Raw genomic sequence first — 20,324 nt, forward strand, 5'->3', positions numbered from 1 at the left:
ACTGTGTGTTTCTCCCCTACCTGTGCTCATGTGTTCTCATTATTCAGCTCGCACTTGTAAGTGAGAACATGCTATAGTTGTTTGTTTTTCTGTATCTGAATTAGTTTGCTGAGGATAATGGCTTCCAGCTCCATCCATGTCCCTGCAAGGGATATGATGTTATTCCTTTTTACGGCTGCATAGTATTCCATGGTGTATGTGTTCCACATTTCTCTTTATCCAGTCTATCATTGATGGGCATGTGAGTTGATTCCATGTCATTGTTATTGTGAATAGTGCTGCAATGAACATATGTGAGCATGTATCTTTGTAATATAATGATTTATATTCCTTTGTGTGTATACCCAGTAATGGGATTGCTGGGTCAAATAGCATTTCTGGTTCTCAATTTCTGAGGAATGGTCACACCATCCTCCACAATGGTTGAACTAGTCTACATACCCACCAACAGTGTAAAAGCATTCCTATTGGCAAATTCACCAGCATCTGCTATTTCTTGACTTTTTAATAATCTCCATTATGGCTGGTGTGAGATGATATCTAACTGTGGTTTTGATTTGCATTTCTCTAATGGGCAGTGATGAGCTTTTTTTTCATAGGTGTGTTAGCCATCTTGTTTTAGAAAGTCTTCTTTTGAGAACTGTCTGATTATGTCCTTTGCCCACTTTTTAATGGGGTTGTTTGTTTTTTTCTTGTAAATTTGTTTAAGTTCCTTGGAGATTCTGGATATTAGATCTTTGTCAGATGGATATATTGCAATTTTTCCCACCACTTTGTAGTTTGTCTGTTCACTCTGGTAATCATTTGTTTTGCTGTGCAGAAGCTCTTTAGTTTAATTAGATCCCATTTGCCAATTTTGGCTTTTGTTCCAATTGCTTTTCATGTTTTTGTCGTGAAATCTTTGACTGTTCCTATGTCCTGAATGGTATTGCCTAGATTTTCTTCTGGGGTTTTTATAGTTTTGGGTTTTACATTTATGTGTAATCCATATTAGTTAATTTTTGTATAATATGTAAGAAAGGGGTCCAGTTTCAATTTTCTGCATATGGCTAGCCAGTTCTCCCAGCACCACTTATTAAATAAGAAATATTTTACTGGTTGCTTGTTTTGGTCAGGTTTGTTGAAGATCACATAGCTCTACATGTGTGGTCTTATTTCTGAGTTGTCTATTCTGTTCCATTGATCTATGTGCCTGTTTTTGTACCAGTATCATGCTGTTTGGTTACTGTAGCCTTGTAGTATAGTTTGAAGTCGAGTAGTATGATGTCTCCAATTTTGTTCTTTTTGCTTAGGATTGTCTTGACTTACAAGCTTTTTTTGGTTCCATATGAATTTTAAAATCATTTCTTCTAATTCTGTGAAAAATGTCAATGGTAGTTTAATAAGAATAGCATTGAATCTATACATCACTTTGGGCAGTATGGCCATTTTCACAATGTTGATTCTTCCTATCCATGAGTACGGGGTGTTTTTACATTTGTTTGTGTCCTCTCTGATTTCCTCGAGTAGCGGTTTATAGTTCTCTTTGAAGAGGTCCTTCAATTCCCTTGTCAACTGTATTCCTAGGCTTCTTATTCTGGTTTTTTTTTTTTTTTTTTGGCAAACTTGAATAGAAATTTATTCACGATTTGACTCTCTGCTTGTCTATTGTTGGTGTATAGGAATGCTTATGACTTTTGCACACTGATTTTGTATCCTGAAACTTTACTGGAGTTATTTCTCATCTTAAAGAAGCTTTTCTGCTGAGACTATTGGGTTTTCTAGATATAGGATCATGCCATTTGCAAACAAAAACAATTTGACTTTTTCTCTTCCTAGTTGAGTATCCTTTCTTTCTCTTACTTGATTGCACTGGCCAGAATTTCTAATACTATGTTGAATAGGAGTGATGAGAGAGGGCACCTTTGTCTTGTGCTGGTGTCAAAGGGGAATGCTTCCAGCTTTTGCCCATTAAGTATGATTTGGTTGTGGGCTTGCCATAGATGGCTTTTATTGTTTTGAGGTATGTTTCTTCAATACCTAATTTATTGAGAGTTTAAAAATATGGAATGCTTCAAAAGTTTGTGTGTCACCCTTGTGCAGGGAACATGCTGATCTTCTCTGTATTGTTCCAATTTTAATCTATGTGCTGCCAAAGTGAGCACTGATCACAAGTTATTAAAAGTGGAGATAACTAAAGAAATGTGGGTGAGAGGGAGTGTTGGATTTCATCTGCAGTAGTTTCTGCATCTAGTGAAATGTAATTGTCTCTGTCTTTTATTCTTTAATTAAGTGGTAAGTTGCGTTACAGAGTTAAAGTTTAAATATTCTTGTATTCTTGGGATGCATAACCTGGGCAGGATATTTAATTTGCTTATAGCTCATTAGTGAACACAGTCTACTACTATTTTTCTCAGTATTTTTATGTCTAACTGCTTAGAAGTGATTATCCTATCATGTTCTTCTGTTATGTGTTCCCTAGCTGGCTTTAGAATCTATGTGATTTATGCATAAACAATAATGAGTTCACTGGCTTTCTCCATGTTTCTTCATTCTCTTGAATATTATGTGTAAGTTCAGTAACCTTCTTCTAAGTTTTGGTAGAACTTATCTGTAAAACATTCTGGATATGCCTGAAGGGAAATAAAATTCTGCAACCATTTTAACTTCTTTACTTGTAGTAAGTTCTTCCCATTGATATAATCTTGTTCATAGTTTCACAATTATTTTAACCTCTACTGTATCTTTAGTGGCATATTTATCTGTCAAAATGCTATTTTATTCTTAATTACCATTGCCTGTTTCATTTTTTTGATCCAAAGAAACAGCTGCTTTTGGCATGCTGGGCCCTCAACGGTGGCAGCTGCCAGGTCATCCTTGGTGAGTGTTGACTCAATTGCTGTGCCCACACAGTGTCCATCCCAGCCATCATGGCCATTTTGTGCAGGGACTCCATGAGCAAACCCTCTGTGGCTGAGTGGCCTCATCCATCAAGCCATCTTACCCACCTTATTACAGGGAGCTCCATCCCCTAAAGACCTTCTGGTAGGCATCCACATACAACCACTATCTTCACACTCTCTGCCTATGGGAGGAGGTCTTTGTGTACCTCTCTCCTCTACCTCCCAATTTTCCAACTCTGTTTTCTTCAAGTTGGTGACTGGCCAGCCAAGCCATGAGCCACCACCCATGACTCATTCATTCATGCACTACTGGGGCATCATTTCACATCCTCCACCTCCCATGGGCCTGTTTTGGTTTTGATTCCTAGTTCCTGGCTCGGCAGCAATTACAAAAGCTGTTCTGGTGTCAGCTCCAGGGCCTACTGCTCTTGTTGTAGATTCTCCTCTTTATATGTATTTATTTCCTGGAATTAAAAAAAAAACAGTAATTTTTTCAATGCAGCATTTCCAAGGATGTACAGTAGGAGTGATTCTTCTTACTGCAGATAGAATTGCTTGAAAATATCAGAAATGTATATGTGAGTGAAGGACAGCATGCATGGAGAAAAGGGGACAATCCACAAGCGGGCAGTGGATTTTCACAAAGTGAACACTCAGGCAAACAACACCCACATCAAAGTACAGCAGTCACAGCCTCCTGGAAACACCTTTGGGACCTACTCTGTATGAACCACCCTCCCCCACCCTAGAGTAGACACTCTGGATTTTTCAGCTCCATCAAGTTGTTTATGTTCTTTATGCTGGTTATTCTAGTTAGCATTTCATCTAACCTTTTCTCAAGGTTCTTAGTTTCCTTGCATTGGGTTAGAACATGCTCCTTTAGCTAGGAGAAGTTTGTTATTACCCACCTTCTGAAGCCTGCTTCTGTCAATTCATGAAACTCACTCTCCATCCAGTTTTGTTCACTTGCTGGTGAGAAATTGTGATCCCTTAGAGGAGAAGAGGTGTTGTGATTTTTGGCAATTTCAGCCTTTTTGTGATGGTTTCTTCCCATCTTCATGGATTTATCTACCTTTGGTCTTTGAAGTTGGTGACTTTTGGATGGGGTCTCTGAGTGGATGTCCTTTCTGTTGATTTGAAGCTATTTCTTTCTGTTTTTTAGTATTCCTTCTAACAATCGGGCCCCTCTGCTTCAGGTCTGCTGGAGTTTCCTGGAGGTCCACTCCAGACCCTGCTTGCCTGGGAATCAACCGTGGGGACTGCAGAACAGCAAAGATTGCTGCTTGTTCCTTCTTCTGGTAGCTTCGTCTCAGAAGGGTACCTGCCAGATGTCAGCCAAGCTCTCCTGTATGATGTGTTTCCTGGTTGGGATAAATGGGGGTCAGGGAGCCACATGAGGAGGCAGTCTGTCCCTTATCAGAGCTCAAGTGCTGTGCTGGGAGATCTGTTGCTCCCTTCAGAGCTGCTGGACAGGGACATTTAAGTCTGCTGAAGCAGAACCCACAACCACCCCTTTTTCCAGGTGCTCTGTCCCAGGAAGGTAGGAGCTTTTTTTAATAAGTCCCTGATGGGCTTCTGCTTTTTTTTCAGAGATGCCCTGCCCAGCAAGAAGGGAATCTAGTCACTGCCTGCAGAGGTGCTGCTGAGCTGCCATGGGCTCTGGCCAGTTGCTGTATAAACTTCCCAAGGGCTTTGTTTACACAGGCAAGGTTAAAACCACCTACTTGAGCCTCAGCAATGGCGGACTCCCCTTCCCCCCACCGAGCTCATGTCCCAGGTTGAGCTCAGACTACTGTGCTGGCTGTGAGGATTTCAAGCCAGTGGATCTTAGCTTGCTGGTCTTCCTGGGGGTCGGACCCGCTGAGCCAGATCACTTGGCTCCCTGGCTTCAGCTCCCTTTTCTTCAGGGGAATGAGCGGTTCTGTATCGCTGGAGTTCCAGGTGCCAGGGGGATATGAGAAAAAATATAGAAAACTGCTGTGTCCAAAACAGCCACCCAGTTTTGTGCTGGAAATCGGGGCCCTGGTGTTGTAGGAACCAGAAGGAATCTCCTGGTCTGTGGGTTGTGAAGACCGTTGGAAAAGTGCAGTATATGAGCCAGAGTGCTAGAGTGTCCAGAAAAGCCCCTAATGGCTTCCCTTGACTAGGAGAGGGAGTTCTCTAGCCCCTTGGCTTCCCAGGTGAGTCAACACCCCACCCTGCCTCAGTAGCCCTCCTTGGGCTGCACCTACTGTCTAACCAGCCCCAATGGGATGAACCTGACCTCAGTTAGAAATGTGGAGATCACTTGACTTCTGGCTTGCTCTTGCTGGGAACTGCAAACCAGAGCTGGTCCTATTAGGCCATCTTGGTAGAAGTCCACTCTTGATTCTTAATACAGATTAGTTCTGCCAGTTCTAGTTGAATGGCATTATGTAGTCACCATCTTGTCCCTGGGTCTCATCATCTTGACGTGCGTGGTTGTAGCCTATTCAGTCCCATGGCTGTCCAATGCTCTACTTTATAATAGCTCACACTTCTCATCCCTTCACTATTGGTAGACAATTGTTTTGTATCCAGATTTTACAAATTGTGCTGCTATGAATAATATTTTTATATATTTTGGCACACACATACATGCATTTTTATTGGTTTATAACTAAGAGTGCAATTGCTACGTCATAGGTGAGTAGATGCTTGGCTCAAAAAACAAACTCTCAAAAAACAAGTTTCTAGTAGTAAATAAAAAGAAGAGGAGGGTAAATCTCTTACTTTAGAAATTATCAGATAATAAGTGAGGAAGTAATGAGAGACTGAGACTATAATAACTCTTTTGCAACCCATCATAAATTAACAGATTTAGCCATTGAATAGCAATGACAATTAACACAATACAAGAAAAATCTAATGTTTGGTTCTTCCTCTTGATGGAAGAACAGAAGCCAGTACCATCAAACAAGTCCAAGTGAAAAATCAAGCCTGAAGCTAAGCTAACATCCATAGCCAATTACCAATTTAGAGGCAATACAGGTAATAGAAATACATATTGAACTATGCCTTAGGGAGCAATCAGCAAAATGCACACTATGAGAAGCTCTACCACACAATATACATTTCAAGGAGAATCTGTAGAATAAAAGAGAGCAAAGCATATTTCTAAAGGGAAAACTAAATTATAATTTTAGATGATAAAATTATAAAATAGAACAAAGAAGTGATTATCATAAAAGTCAGAAGAGAAAAGAGTTTACTACTGGGCTTGGGCAAATGATGAGCCTTCCGGTTTGCCCCCCAAATGTCTATCCCTGGTGGTTAATGGGTGTTTACATTTTATTAAAGGATACAAATTTTAGAGAGTTTTTTTTCCTTTTGGAGTCCTATATTTTATTGTATGACACAAAGGCTAATGAAAAAGTAATTTATAAAGTATGGTTCCTGTTTTGCACAAAGCCTCCTCTGCATTTTCCTCTCTGGACACCGAGCACCCAGAACAACTAGCAACCCTAGGACCCCCAGCAGGGTGACCTCACTTCTAAGTGTGCATGGAGCTCACATCGCCAGAGGCAATATACAGGTTTACTCCTTGACTTTTGGAAGAACCTGATAGGACATAGCTGAGGTGAAGCCTTCCCCACCGTCTGCAGGCTTTTGGCCATCAGTGTAGAGGGAGCTGGTCCTCGCCTCTCCACAGGCGCATTCATGGCCAGAGCCTCCTCTCTGCGTGGGGAGTAAGGCCTGGCCCTTCCTCTGAACACGTGACATGGATCTCGCCAAAGGTGGAGATGACACCATTCCTCCCCCAGCAACCTCACGCTTCTTTTGCTTTACAGGAAAGTCGATTCAACCTGGTATCCAGTGAAGAAATCCCAAGTGCAAAGGAGAGGTGGATCTCAGGGTTGTGCGTGATCTGCAAAAAGAAGCGCATGAACCACCAGGTGGCGCTGCTGCGCTGCTTCTGCTCCCAGGAGGTGGATGTCCAGGATGAGCTTTAAGGTGCAGAGAGGGATGTCATTGCTCATCCTCCAGGTTCCAAGTAAAAAGCTTCCTGACCAGCCCATCTCGTTCTCCTTGAATCCTCAAAGCCAAGGAGGATCATCTCCTCACCTCCCTGGACTAGGCTTTTTAACACTGGAAAGTGGATGTGATTTCTAGTTTCAGCATGCCCTGGTTTATTGTGCTGCCAGTAAAATAAAATCAAAATATACATCGAATAAATAATAACTAAAATAACCCATAGTGAGCAAAGATTTACAATGTATTTTTTAGAGTCAAGATGTCCCTCTGTTCTGGGCTGGAGTCCAGTGGTGCAATCATACCTCACTGCAGCCTTGAATTCATGAGCTCAAGGGATCTTCCCACCTCAGCCTCCCCAATACCTGGAAATACAAGTGCCCACCACCACGCCCAGCTAAGGTTACTTATTTTTATTTTATTTTTTAGAGATGAAGTTCTCATATGTTGTCAAGCTGGTCTCCAACTCCTGACCTTAAGCTATCCTTTTGCCTTAGTGTCCTGAATTGCTGGGATTACAGGCGTGAGCTGTCATCCTGGCTCGTACTGTACTGACACTATCAAGATTTCCTTCTCCAAGTGTGGACGCAGCAGCAGACACCCTTTGGGTCTGCTGTCTCTTGGGTCAGGTTGCTGGGTAGAGTGGAATAACAGGGCAACGGAGTCACTGCAGAAAGTGCCCACGTGGAGGAGGTCCAGCAGGGAGGGCCAGCTCTCCCAGGGCCACCATATTTAGGGATAACTCCTCTTTCTGGGCAGGACTGTTCTTTGATTACCTTTGTATTCATAATAGTTCTGAAATCATAGGATGATGAGACTCAAAACTGGCTAAGATTTTTTTTTTTTTTCAAAAAAACCATCTCTGATATTTGTTTATCTTTTGAATTTTTTTGTGTGTCTCAATTTCCTTCAGAATTTAACTCATTCTTAACATTTCATAGTTCACTTTCAGTTAATAATGTACTAGTACTCATAAATATAGAAATCTTGCAACTATTTATCCTCTATAAAATGTTCATCTTTTATGATATAGGTATTATATGTAATATATCTATATAGGTTATAAGCCCCACAAAAAAAGAACTTTTTACTTTTTCTTATCTTTAAACAATTTGATGTATATAAAGTAAGAGTAAATGAGGGGAGCAAGATAGCCTTTTGCACTGAGCTCAATATTTACCATTTTCTATCATCTTCATCTTTTCTGATAATCTCATTTTCCACCTGGTATCATTTGCCTCTAGCCTGAAGAATTTTCTTTACCAATTGTTATTGTGCAGATCTGCTGGTGACAAATTCTCTCAATTTTCTTTTACCTGAAATATCTCCTTATTTTGCCTTTCTTTAAAGGATATCTGTGCTGGATATAGAATTCTTAGTTGACCTTTTATTCTTGCAGCACTTTAAAAATGTTTTTCTACTTTCTTTTGTTTGTATGGTTTCTAATAAGAAGTCATTGGTCAGGACAGGAGAAACAGAGAAACCAAAACTGAGAGAAAATAACATGGTAGACCTAAAACTTATCACATCAATAATGACAAAAACCTGCATGAATCAACACTCCAATGAAGAGTAGAAATTGTGTGACTTGGTTTAAGAAAAACACAGAACCAGACTGTATGCAGTTTCCAGATATGCACTTTCTTTTCTTTTCTTTTCTTTTTTTTTTGTAACGTTTATTTTTAGTTAAGGGGTACATGTGCAGGTTTGTTATTTGGGTAAACTCGTGTCATGGGGTTTTGTTGTACAGATTATTTCTGTACCCATTAGTACCCACCCAAGTATTAAGCCTTAGTACCCATTAGCTCTTTTTCCTGATCCTCTCCCTCCTCCCACCCTCTGCCCTCAAGTAGACCCCAGTGTGTGATGTTCCCCTCTACATGTCCATGTTTTCTCATCATGTAGCTCCCACTAATAAGTGAGAATATGTGGTATTTGGTTTACTGTTCCTGCGTTAGTTTGCTAAGGATAATGGCCTCCAACTCCATCCATGATCCTGCAAAGGACATGATCTCATTCTTTTTAATGGTTGCATAGTATTCTATGGTATATATTTCCCACTTCTTTTTTTTTTTTTTTTTTTTTTTTTTTTTTTTTTTTGAGATGAAGTCTTACTTTGTCACCAGGCTGGAGTGCTGTGGCATGATCTCAGCTCACTGCAACTTCCGCCTGCTGAGTTCAAGCGATTGTCCTGCCTCAGCCTCCCAAGTAGCTGGGACTAGAGGTGCACACCGCCACGCCCAGATAAGTTTTGTATTGTTAGTAGAGATGTTGTTTCACTATGTTGGCCAGGGTTGTCTCCCTCACTTGACTTCATGATCTGCCCCCTTTGGCCTCCTAAAGTGCTGGGATTACAGGCAGTCACATTTTCTTTATCTAGTCTACTATTGATGAACATTTAGGTTGATTCCAAGTCTTTGCTATTGTGAATAGTGCTGCAATGAACATATGTGTACATGTAAGACATGCACTTTTTAAAAATTTAATTTATTTTAATTTACTTTAAGTTCCAGGACACATGTAGAACCTGCAGGTTTGTTACATAGTCTACCATGGTGGTTTGCTGAATCTATTGACCCATCCTCTAAGGTCCCTCCCCTCAATCCCTACTCCCCAACAGGCCCTGGTGTGTGATGTCCCCCCCCCCGTGTCCACGTGTTCTCATTGTTCAGCTCCCACTTAGAAGTGAGAACATGTGGTGTTTGATTTTCTGTTCCTCTGTTAGTTTGCTGAGGATGATGGCTTCCAGCTTCATCCTGTCCCTGAAAAGGACATGAACTCATTCTTTTCATGGCTGTGTAGTATTCCATGGTGTATACATACCACATTATCTTAATCCAGTCTATCACTGATGGGCATTTGGTTTGGTTTCCTGTCTTTGTTATTGTAAATAGTACTGCAGTAAACATACATGTGCATGTGTCTTTATAGTAAAATGATTTATATTCCTTTGGGTATATGCCCAGTAACAGCATTGCTGAGGCAAATAGTATTTCTGGTTCTAGATCTTTGAGGAATGGCCACACTGTCCTCCACGATGGTTGAACTAGTTTACATTCCCAGCAACAGTGTAAAGGTGTTCCTGTTGCTCCACAGCCTTGCCAGCACCTATTTTTTCTTGACTTTTTAATAATTTCCACTCTGACTGGCAAGAGATGATATGTCATTGTGGTTTTGATTTGCATTTCTCTAATGATCAGTGATATTGAACTTTTTTCATATGTTTCCTGGCCACGTAAATGTCTTCTGAGAAGGGTCTGTTCATATCCTCTGCCCACTCTTTTATGGGGCTGGGTTTTTTCCCTGTAAATTTGTTTAAGTTCCTTGTAAACAAACATGTCAGCTCTCATCATTCTTGTTTAAACATGTAACAGGAATCCTAACCAGTGCAACATGGCAAGACAATGAAATATAAGACCAATAGAAGGACCAGGCATGGCAGTTCACACCTGTAATCCCTGCATTTTGGGAGGCTGATCACTTGAGTTCAGGAGTTTGAGACCAGCCTGATAGTGAGACCTAATCTCTATTACAAACAAATAATTTTAAAAGAAAATAGATGATTGGGAGGCTGAGGCGGGTGGATCACGAGGTCAAGAGATCGAGACCATCCTGGTCAACATGGTGAAACCCCGTCTCTACTAAAAATACAAAAAAAAATTACCTGGGCATAGTGGCGTGTGCCTGTAATCCCAGCTACTCAGGAGGCTGAGGCAGGAGAATTGCCTGAACCCGGGAGGTGGAGGTTGCGGTGAGCCGAGATCGCGCCATTGCACTCCAGCCTGGGTAACAAGAGCGAAACTCCGTCTCAAAAAAAAAAAAAAAAGAAAAAAAGAAAATAGATGAAAAGGAAGAAATAAATGTCTTTCTTTGTCACCAGCTTCATTGCATATGTAAAAAACACTGGGGAATTCAGAAAAAATCTCTGAAATTAATCACTGAATTCACCAAATAGTTCATAGAATATATGTAATAAGTGTCTTAGATGAACATGAAAAGATAGTAAACAACACTAGTCAAGTCAAAACCACAGTGAGTAACCACCCCACAACACCTGGAATAGGTAAAGTTAAAAAGACATATGATAAGTCTAAATACTGGCAAGAATATGGAACAAATAGGAAGTCTGATATTGCTGATGCAAATGCAAAAAATGTTGCAGCCAATTTGTAAAGTTGTTTGGCAATTTCTTATACAGCTGCCCATCCATTACCACATGATCCAGCAATTCCACAAATATGTATTTATCCAAAAGAAGTAAAAAATTTAAGGCCACACTTGTGAGCAGTTATTTATAGTGGCTTCATTAATAACACACCCTAACAGGAGTAATCCCCATGTCTATCAACTGGAGAATAGAGAAACCAATGAGTAAACTGGGATTCCAGCAATACTGGGCAGCTGCTCAGCAACAAAAATGAATGAATGGCATCATCATCTCAAACATTGTTATGCTGAGTGACAGACCAAACAAAGGACTACATCACATATAATTGCATGTCCATGAAATTCTAGAAATTTCACTCTTGCGGTCACAGAAAGCAGGGTAGTTGTTGAGTAAAGGGAACGGGTGAGGGTGGGAGGCAAGGATTAAATAGAAAGGGACAAAAAGAAAGTTTTTAGGGAAAAGGAACTGTTCTCTACAGTGCCACAATTTGAGAGTGACTGGGCAATGGGAACTGAGGGTACAGGAAGGTGTGAGGGATGAGAGGGGCAGAGAGAAGGGCTGGAGAAGCAGGAGGTGAGGAAAAGGAGCAGGGGAAAGAATTCTAAAGCAGTGGAAGAGCCTGGGAGGGGGCTCTTTGCTTTCAGTATTTAATACAATTTGTGGGACTGCCTAAAAACTAATGGCTTCCCTATGATTTTTTTTAAAAAAGGGTTCCTTCTCTTGTCAGGTGTCCTCGTGGAAGTGACATCATCTTTAAACCCTGCGTAGCAATCCCTGATGCACCGCCGTGATGCTCAGAGAAGACAGGGCAACCTGGAAGTCCAACTACTTCCTTAAGATCATCCAACTATTGGATGATTATCCGAAATGCTTCATCGTGGGAACAGACAATGTGGGCTCCAAGCAGATGCAGGAGATCCGCATGTTCCTCTGTGGGAAGGCCATGGTGCTGATGGGCAAGAACACCATGATGCTCAAGGCCATCCGAGGGCACCTGGAAAACAAACCAGCTCTGGAGAAACTGCTGCCTCATATCCGGGTGAATGTGGGCTTTGTGTTCACCAAGGAGGACCTCACTGAGATCAAGGACATGCTGCTGGCCAATAAGGTCCCAGCTGCTGCCCGTGCTGGTGTCATTGCCCCATGTGAAGTCACTGTGCCAGCCCAGAACACCGGTCTGGGGCCCGAGAAGACCTCCTTTTTCCAGGCTTTAGGTATCACCACCAAAATCTCCAGGGGCACCACTGAAATCCTGAGTGATGTGCAGCTGATGAAGACTGGAGACAAAGTGGGAGCCAGTGAAGCCACACTGCTGAACATGCTCAACATCTCTCCCTTCTCCTTTGGGCTGGTAATCCAGCAGATGTTCGACAATGGCAGCATCTACAGCCCTGAAGTGCTTGACATCACAGAGGAAACTCTGCACTCTCGCTTCCTGGAGGACGTCCGCAATGTTGCCAGTGTCTGTCTGCAGATTGGCTACCCAACTGTTGCATCAGTACCCCATTCTATCATCAATGGGTACAAACGAGTCCTGGCCTTGTCTGTGGAGACTGATTACACCTTCCCACTTGCTGAAAAGGTCAAGGCCTTCTTGGCTGATCCATCTGCCTTTGCGGTGGCTGCCCCTATGGCTGCTGCAGCCCCAGCTAAGGTTGAAGCAAGGAAGTCGGAGGAGTCGGATGAGGATATGGGATTTGGTCTCTTTGACTAATCACCAGAAAGCAGCCAACTTAGCCAGCTTTATTTGCAAAACAAGGAAATAAACTCTTATTTAAAAAGTAAAAAAAAAAAGGGGGTTACAAAAATTCCAAGTGTCCGAATAAAATATGCACAGTGCTTACATGTGCATAGTTCACGAAAGCAGGCAGTGCTTGAGCGCTGGTGAAGAGCATTGGGACTGCACCGAGCACTGGCAACTTTGAGATGGTGACTACAGGCTCCCGGTTCAATATACAGTAACAAACCTGCTTCTTTGTATTCAGGAGATGTTCTGGACTCACACAGGGAAGCTCCAGCTAGGGAATGAAGATAATTTTAAATGCAACAAACCGGAGTCACAGATTCGTAGACTGGGAAAGTAAAACTTAGGCGCTTTGAGAGTTTAACTGTAATGCTGTTTTGACACAGGTCTTTTACAGATTGGAATCCTAATCATTCAGGGATTACTAATATTGTGCTACCTACTGTATTAATAAAAAGGAAACTGGTCTCTATGAGAATCTCTATAGGTGCCTTCAGGCAAAACTTCGCCAGGTGTAGAGAGAAAATCCCTCTCTACACCTCCATTCCCAGGGCGAGCTCACTCTCTGGCATCAAGTTCCCTGTGGTGAGCTTCCTAGCACGAAGGTCCAAGGGGAGAGGTAAGGAGTGGGAGGCAGGGAGTCCAGTTCAGGGACGGGGATTCCAGGACGAGAAGTGAAGGGAAAGGGGTTGGGCGCAGCCTGGGGGTCTCTCTCTGGTTTCCACAAACAGATCCTTGGCCAGGACTCAGGCAGACAGTGTAACAAAGAGGCTTGGTGCAGGAGAAAAGGGATCAGGACAAAGTCCTAGGTTCCGGGCGTGGGTCTCAGGGTCTCAGGCACCGAGGGGCTGTCTGCATTGGGGAAGTGCCGCGTTGGGGATTCCCCACTCCCCCGAGTTTCACTTCTCCCAACCTGTCAGGTCCTTCTTCCTGGATACTCTAGGCTTATCCCCAGTTCCCGCTACCATTGGGTGCCGGGTTTCTAGAGAAGCCAATCAGCGTCGCCGCGGTCCCGGTTCTGAGGCCCCCAGTCACCTACCCGGACTCAGATTCTCCCCAGACACCGAGGCTGGGGCCATGGAGCCCCGAATCCTCCTTCTGCTGCTTTCGGGGGCCCTTGCCCTGACTGAGACCGGGGCGAGTGAGTTCGGGGTCGGGAGGGAAACAGCCTCTGCTGGGAGGAGCGAGGGGCCCGCCCGGTGGGGGCGCAGGACCCAGGGAGCCGCCCCGAGAGGAGATTCGGCGGTCTCAGCCCCTCCTCGTCCCCAGGCTCCCACTCCTTGAGGTATTTCAGCACCACTGTGTCCCGGCCTGGCCACGGGGAGCCTCGGTACTTCGCAGTGAGCTACGTGGACGACACTCAGTTCCTGCGGTTCGACAGCGACGCCGCGATTCCGAAGACGGAGCCGCGGGTGCCGTGGGCGGAGCAGGAGGGGCCGGAGTATTGGGACCTGATGACACGGAGAGCAGAGGCCTGCGCACAGGCTTGCCGAGTGAGCCTGCGGGACATACGCGGCTCCTACAACCAGAGCGAGGCCGGTGAGTGACCCCGGCCCGGGGCGCAGGTCACGACCCCTCCCCATCCTCCACGGACGGCCCGGGTCCCACTGAGTCTCTGGGCCCAAGATCCACCCCGAGGCTGCAGAACCCGCTCGTACCCTGGACCCGAGAGAGCCCCAAGGCGCCTTTACCCAGTTTCATGTTCAGTTTAGCCCCAAATCCCTGCGGTTTGGTAGTGGGGGAGTTGGGTGGGCGGGGCTGACCGCAAGGGCGGGGCCAGGGTCTCACACCCTCCAGGTGTTGTTTGGCTGCGACCTGGAGCCCAATGGGCGCCTCCTCCGCGGGTACTGCCGCATAGCCTACGACGGCAAGGATCACGTCGCCCTGAACGAGGATCTGCACTCCTGGACAGCCGCGGACACGGCGGCTCAGGTCACCCAGCGCAAGTTGGAGGCAGAGAAATATGCAGAGCAGTTGAGGGCACAGCTGGAGGGAGAGTGCGTGGAGATGCTCAAAAGATACTTGGAGAACGGGAAGGAGACACTGCAGCGCGCAGGTACCAGAGGCAGTGGGGAGCCTTCCCCATCTCCTATAGATCTCTCTGGATAGCCTCCCACGAGAAAGGGAGGGAAATGGGATCAACGCTAGAATATCGCTCTCCCTTGAATGAAGAATGGCGTGAGTTTTCCTAAGTTTCCTCTGAGGGCCCCCTCTGCTCTCTAGGACAATTAAGGGATGATGTCTCTGAGGAAATGGAGGGGAAGATGGTTCCTGGAATACTGATCAGGGGTCCCCTTTGACCCCTGCAGCCGCCTTCGGCACCGTGACTTTTTCTCTCAGGCCTTGTTCTCTGCCTCACACTCAATGTGTCTGAAGGTCCTATTCCAGCTTTTCTCATTCCCTCAGTCTCCAGCCAAGTCAGGACCAGAAGTCCTGTTCTTACCTCAGAGACTAGAAGTTTTCAAAGAATAGATTATTGCAGGTGCTGTGTCCAGGCTGGTGTCTGGGTTTTGTGCTCCCTTCCCCACCCCAGGTGTCCTCTCCATTCTCAGGATGGTCCCGTGGATGATGCTGAGGTGTCCCATGAGAGATGCAAATTGCCTAAATTTTCTGACTTTTCCCATCAGTACCCCCAAAGACACACATGACCCACCACCCCATCTCTAACCAAGAGGCCACCCTGAGGTGTTGGGCCCTGGGCTTCTACCCTGCGGAGATCACACTGACCTGGCAGCGGGATGAGGAGGACCAAACTCAGGACACCGAGCTTGTGGAGACCAGGCCAGCAGGGGATGGAACCTTCCAGAAGTGGGCGGCTGTGGTGGTGCCTTCTGGAGAAGAGCAGAGATACACGTGCCATGTGCAGCATGAGGGTCTGCTGGAGCCCCTCACCCTGAGATGGGGTAAGGAGGGGGTTAGGGGTTCACATCTCTTCTCAGGGAAAGCAAGAGCCCTTCTGGAACCTTCAGCAGGGTCAGAGCTGAGGCCTGGGGTCAGGGCCCCTCACCTTCCCCTCCTTTCCCAGAGCCATCTTCCCAGCCCACCATCCCCATCATGGGCATCATTGCTGGCCTGGCTGTCCTAGGAGCTGTGGTCATTGGAGCTGTGGTCACTGCTGTGACGTTGAGGAGGAAGAGCTCAGGTAGGGAAGGGGTGAGGGGTGGGGTCTGGGTTTTCTTGTCACACTGGGTATTTCAAGCCCCAGGTGGAAGTGTTCCTTGCCTAATTACTGGGAAGCACCATCCACACATGGGCCGACCCAGCCTGGGGTCGTGTGCCAGCACTTATTATTTTATGAAGTACATGTGACAATGAAGGACAGGTGTATCAACTTGATGATCGTGGTGATGGGGACCTGATTCCAGCATTCACAAGTCAGGGAAGGTCCCTGCTAAGGACAGACCTTAGGAGGGCAGTTTGTCCAGGACCTACACCTGCTTTCTTGGTGTTTCCTGATCCTGCCCTGGGTGTGTAGTCATCATTCTAGAAATATCTCTTGGGTCCAAGACTAGGAGTTTCCTCTAAAATCTCATGGCCCTGCCTCCTCCCTGCCTTTCACAGGACATTTTCTTCCCACAGGTGGAAAAGGAGGGAGCTATTCTCCGGCTGTGTGTAAGTGGTGGGGGTGGGAGTGTGGAGGAGCTCACCCACCCCATAATTCCTCCTGGCCCACATCTCCTGTGGGCTCTGACCAGATCCTGGTTTTGTTCTACCCCAGGCAGTGACAGTGCCCAGGGATCTGATGTGTCTCTCATGGCTTGTAAAGGTGAGACCCTGGGGGTCTGAAGTGGGCCAGGTTAGGGGCAGACTGGACAGGACTGGGTAATGGTGATTCTTTGATTGGGATGTTTCGAGTGTGTGGTGGACTGTTCAGAGTGTCATCATTTACCATGACTGACCTGAATTTGTTCATGAGTATTGTTTTCTGTAGTCTGAGGCAGCTGCCTTGTGTAGGACTGAGATGCAGGATTTCTCCACACCTCCCCTTTGTGACTTCAACAGCCTCTGGCATCTCTTTCTGCAAAGGCATCTGAATGTGCCTGTGTCCCTGTTAGCATAACATAAAGAGGTGGAGAGACAGCCCACACCCATGTCCACCGTGACCCCTGTCCCCATGCTGACCTGTGTTCCCTCCCCAGTCATCTTTCCTGTTCCAGAGAGGTGGGGCTGAGGGTCTTCATCTCTGTTTCAACTTCATGGTGCACTGAGCTGTAACTGCTTATTTCCCGACGGAAAATAAGAATCTGAATATAAATGTGTTTTCTCAAATATTTTCCATGAGAAGTTGATTGGTTAATAAATAAGTCAATTCCTAAAATTTGAGAGAGGAAATAAAGACCTGAGAACCTTCCAGAATCCACATGTTGGCTGTGCTGAGTCTGTTGCAGGTGGGGATGGAGAAGGCTGTGAGGAGCTGAGTGTGGATGGGGCCTGTGCCCAGTTGCTGTTGAGTCCATCATGGGCTTTATGTGGTCAGTCCTCAGCTGGGTCAGCTTCACTGCTCCATTGTCCTTGTCCCTTCAGTGGAAACTTGTCCATCAGGAGCTGTGACCACAGAGGCTCACACATTGCCCAGAGTAGCCCCTGCACACAGGAGTCTCTGTGTTTCTGAGACAAATTTTCAGACCCAATCAGCTCCTGCCCTCCTTCCAGGGCTCCTCTTCTGCTCTGCTCTCCCGCCCTCTCTTCCTGCCCTGGTTCCAGTGATCTTGGTGCTGGCTCCAATCCCAGCTCATGAATCTATAAAGCAGAGTCTGATTTAGACTTACATTTGTTTGCGAAATTGGACCCATCATCAAGGACTATTCTTCCTGAAGAGAGAAGCGCTATTGTGTGCTGCAGTTTGCAGGGGTGTGTGTGGGTTGGGAGTTGGTTTGGGGGGAGGGATGGAGAAGGGAGGACACACTAGCAGCCCTGCTGAGAAAAGCACAGGTAGCCTCGATGCCAGTGTGAGGGTTCCTTGTGCTATAGCTGCCAAGAAATAGCACTTGGCCTGAGTCTATGTTAATGAAACTGCCTTTAGAATAGGAGATGCTCTACAGTGAACTTCGTTGTCGGCCAGACATAGGACAGAGTGGTTCTGCATATTGGGAACATCACCGAAGTAAAATCAGAAAAATCTCTAACCTTGTGGAGCATGTGTTCCAGTGGGAAGAGGCAGACGGTTGATACACTATAACCAGAGCAAGGAAGGAAAGTGCTAGAAGATGGGAAGTGCTGTGAGGCAGATAATCGAGGGTGTGGGCATTGGGGACAGGTAAGGTGGCTGTTGTGTTGGTGGGGGTCAGTGTGCACTACGTTGCAAAGGTGACCTTTGAGGAAAGAGTTGAGGGGCATGAGGAGTGTCCACGAGGATGTCTGGGGAAGTTCTTTCCGGGCAGGGGAACCTCCAGTGCAAATGCACTAGGACAGGAAGGTGTCTGTGTTCCCAGGAGAGCAAGGAGGCCAGGAGGGCTGGAGAGAGAGAATCTGAGGTGAAGTCAAAGGTACAGCCAGGGCAGGTGGGCCTGGAGGGTGTGGAGAAGCACCTGACCTTTGCTATGAGTAAGATGGGGAGGTAGCAGACAGTTTTGAGGAGACGAGAGATGTGGTACAACTTCTCTTTTAAAAGGAGCTCTGACTGCTGTGCTGAGAACAGAATTGAGAGGACAGGGACGAGGGAGGCAGAAGGGAAAACAGTGGGAAGCGAGTGCAGTATTCCAGGCTGGAGATGTCGTTACCTTGACTGGGGTGTGAGCAGGGGAAATAGTGGGACGTGAGGGGATTCTGGATGCATTTTAAGATGGGCTCACAGCATTTGCCAATGGATTGTATCTGTGGTGTGAGAAAGTTGAATCAAGGACACCCACGGTTGTAAAATGAGTGAGTAGAAGGGTGGAGCTGCTGTGGAAATGGGGAGACTCTGGCAGAAGCATGCTGAGGAGGGGGCATCCCAGGCACTCAGTGAAGGAGATGTCTACTAGGAATGCAGGTGGCAGTTGGACAGACAACTCCAGAGTTAGGGAAAACGAGAAATAGACTGGGCTGGGGAAATAGATTTAGGAGGTCATGCCATATAAACAATACTTATAACCTCAAGCATGGATGAAGGCACCAAGGAAGTGACTGGCTATAGAAGAGAATGAGTGCAAGGACTGAACCCTGGACCTTCAGTTCTAAGGGATCTGATCAGACCATACTGAGAGCAGACTGCACAGTTCTGACCCCACGCCTAGAGGACACTGAGACGAGGACCTCCCATGTGCACAGGAATCACCTGGACATGGTGCTGGGATCCAAGAAGTCCAGAGTTGAGCAAGAGATTCTAGATTTTTGACAAGACTGGAGCCTAAGTTTCTGGTCTCCAGGTCAAGAACACCAGGATCCCACATGTCTGTGCATCAGCCTCACCTGTAGTGCTTGTTATATAAATGATGGCTTGGTCTTGTGCATAATACTCTGAGACAGGTGTTCTGGGAAGTGGCCTGAGTATTTTCTAAGCCCCTGCCCCACCTGTTGGAATCCAGATTGGGAACCACTGAGATCAGAGATCAGAGTGCCCAGGGTGGGTGGATGGGGTGGGTTTTCAAACCTTGTTTAAAAGAAGATTTTTCTCTCAGAAATAAAAGGCAGGATGTATATCATCAATTGTAAGATGTGATATTCCCTGCTGATCTCTCCACCATGGGGTAGAGGCCAGGTAGACAATTCAGGATGTGGCTCTCACACAAAGAACACCTATGAATGCTGCTCTCTGACACTGGGCCCAGACTGATTTCTCATTCACTTCTTAGAGCAAACGATGGAAAAGATTTCTGTAATTTACACATAAAGCAGTATATCTGCTATTGGGGGCTAATTTTATTGTGGGGAAGGCCACAGAACAAGGCTGGAAATTACACAACCAGGAACAAAATCCACAGCCCACTCAGGATCAGGTCCCTCCTAGGAACAATTGCCCCTGCTGCTAAGCACAGACACCACTGCTCACACCTCTGACATTCTAGTGCTGGACACTGGACCCTGAGGCTAGGACAGATGTCACTGCTGCACCTGGAAACTGGATATCACCACTGCCACTCAGCTGTTTCTACTAAAATGCATTCTGCACAGTCCCAGCCTCTCTGAGTCACCTCATTTTGGCTTAGATTCTGGCAATGATACAGGAGTTAAGAAGAAATTATTTAGGCAGATAGTGAGGGTATGGAAGCCCTCAGTAAGATTTTTCTTTTAATGAAATGCAGCCCCCACATCATTTTCTTTTATAACAAAGAGCAGCCTGTAACATTAGTACATCTAACAAGAGAGAGAGATTCCAATACAAGAATAGTGGGGACTTCAACATCTAAACCTCAGCATTAGACAGATCATCTACACAGAAAATTAAGAAAGAAACATTGTATTTAAACTGAACTTAGGACCAAATAAAGCTTACAGATGTTTACAGAGCATTCTATCTAACACTACAGAATATACATTATTTTCATGAACACAAGGAACATTTTCCGGGAGAGAGCCTATGTTAAGCCACAAAACAAGTCTCAACAAATTTTCAAAAATT

The 20,324-nt window shown here is 45.4% G+C and overlaps 3 protein-coding genes and 1 non-coding gene across 6 annotated transcripts in view; 3 read left to right on the top strand and 1 right to left on the bottom strand.

Moving 5' to 3' along the window:
- The window catches only part of LOC105728061 (HLA class I histocompatibility antigen, A alpha chain-like), a 26,199-nt gene extending 19,428 nt beyond the window's left edge, over positions 1–6,771 (top strand). Inside the window, exon 5 of one of the 2 annotated variants that reach the window (XM_064380592.1) lies at positions 6,692–6,771. In XM_064380592.1, the coding sequence (XP_064236662.1) occupies positions 6,692–6,720 (29 nt within the window). In that variant the 3' untranslated portion in view covers positions 6,721–6,771. The remainder of the gene's footprint in view (positions 1–6,691) is intronic. The other variant, XM_021666268.2, reaches the window with a different exon arrangement.
- Positions 2,038–2,144, bottom strand: LOC135276629 (U6 spliceosomal RNA). The gene has a single exon (XR_010344167.1). It is a non-coding gene; the product is annotated as a U6 spliceosomal RNA (small nuclear RNA).
- LOC105728057 (large ribosomal subunit protein uL10-like) lies at positions 6,764–13,256 on the top strand. The gene is made up of 2 exons (XM_064380595.1): positions 6,764–6,854; positions 11,768–13,256. The coding sequence occupies exon 2, from the start codon at positions 11,831–11,833 to the stop codon at positions 12,752–12,754; it is 924 nt and encodes a 307-aa protein (XP_064236665.1). The 5' UTR covers positions 6,764–6,854; positions 11,768–11,830; the 3' UTR covers positions 12,755–13,256.
- An 89-nt stretch (positions 13,257–13,345) lies between these two features.
- On the top strand, positions 13,346–16,777 carry LOC135268107 (HLA class I histocompatibility antigen, C alpha chain-like). Of its 2 annotated transcripts, none has more exons than XM_064380593.1 (7): positions 13,346–13,925; positions 14,054–14,323; positions 14,565–14,840; positions 15,412–15,687; positions 15,810–15,926; positions 16,346–16,396; positions 16,503–16,777. In XM_064380593.1, the coding sequence occupies exons 1-7, from the start codon at positions 13,862–13,864 to the stop codon at positions 16,568–16,570; spliced, it is 1,122 nt and encodes a 373-aa protein (XP_064236663.1). In that variant the 5' UTR covers positions 13,346–13,861; the 3' UTR covers positions 16,571–16,777. The 2 variants fall into 2 exon arrangements, with proteins under 2 accessions (XP_064236663.1, XP_064236664.1); XM_064380594.1 differs by having other exon boundaries at positions 16,364–16,396.
- The last annotated feature ends 3,547 nt before the right edge of the window (positions 16,778–20,324 follow it).

This window comes from Aotus nancymaae, unplaced genomic scaffold (genome assembly GCF_030222135.1).
Source record: "Aotus nancymaae isolate 86718 unplaced genomic scaffold, 86718_ANA_hifiasm-v0.15.2.pri h1tg000027l, whole genome shotgun sequence".
NCBI classification, from domain to species: Eukaryota; Metazoa; Chordata; class Mammalia; order Primates; family Aotidae; genus Aotus; species Aotus nancymaae.

Coding starts and splice junctions, on each gene's coding strand:
- LOC135268107 (XM_064380593.1), top strand. CDS start 13,862: ATGGAGCCCCGAATCCTCCTTCTGCTGCTTTCGGGGGCCCTTGCCCTG. Junction 15,688..15,809: donor GCCCCTCACCCTGAGATGGG/GTAAGGAGGGGG, acceptor CTCCTTTCCCAG/AGCCATCTTCCCAGCCCACC. Junction 15,927..16,345: donor GTTGAGGAGGAAGAGCTCAG/GTAGGGAAGGGG, acceptor TGCCTTTCACAG/GACATTTTCTTCCCACAGGT.
- LOC105728057 (XM_064380595.1), top strand. CDS start 11,831: ATGCTCAGAGAAGACAGGGCAACCTGGAAGTCCAACTACTTCCTTAAG.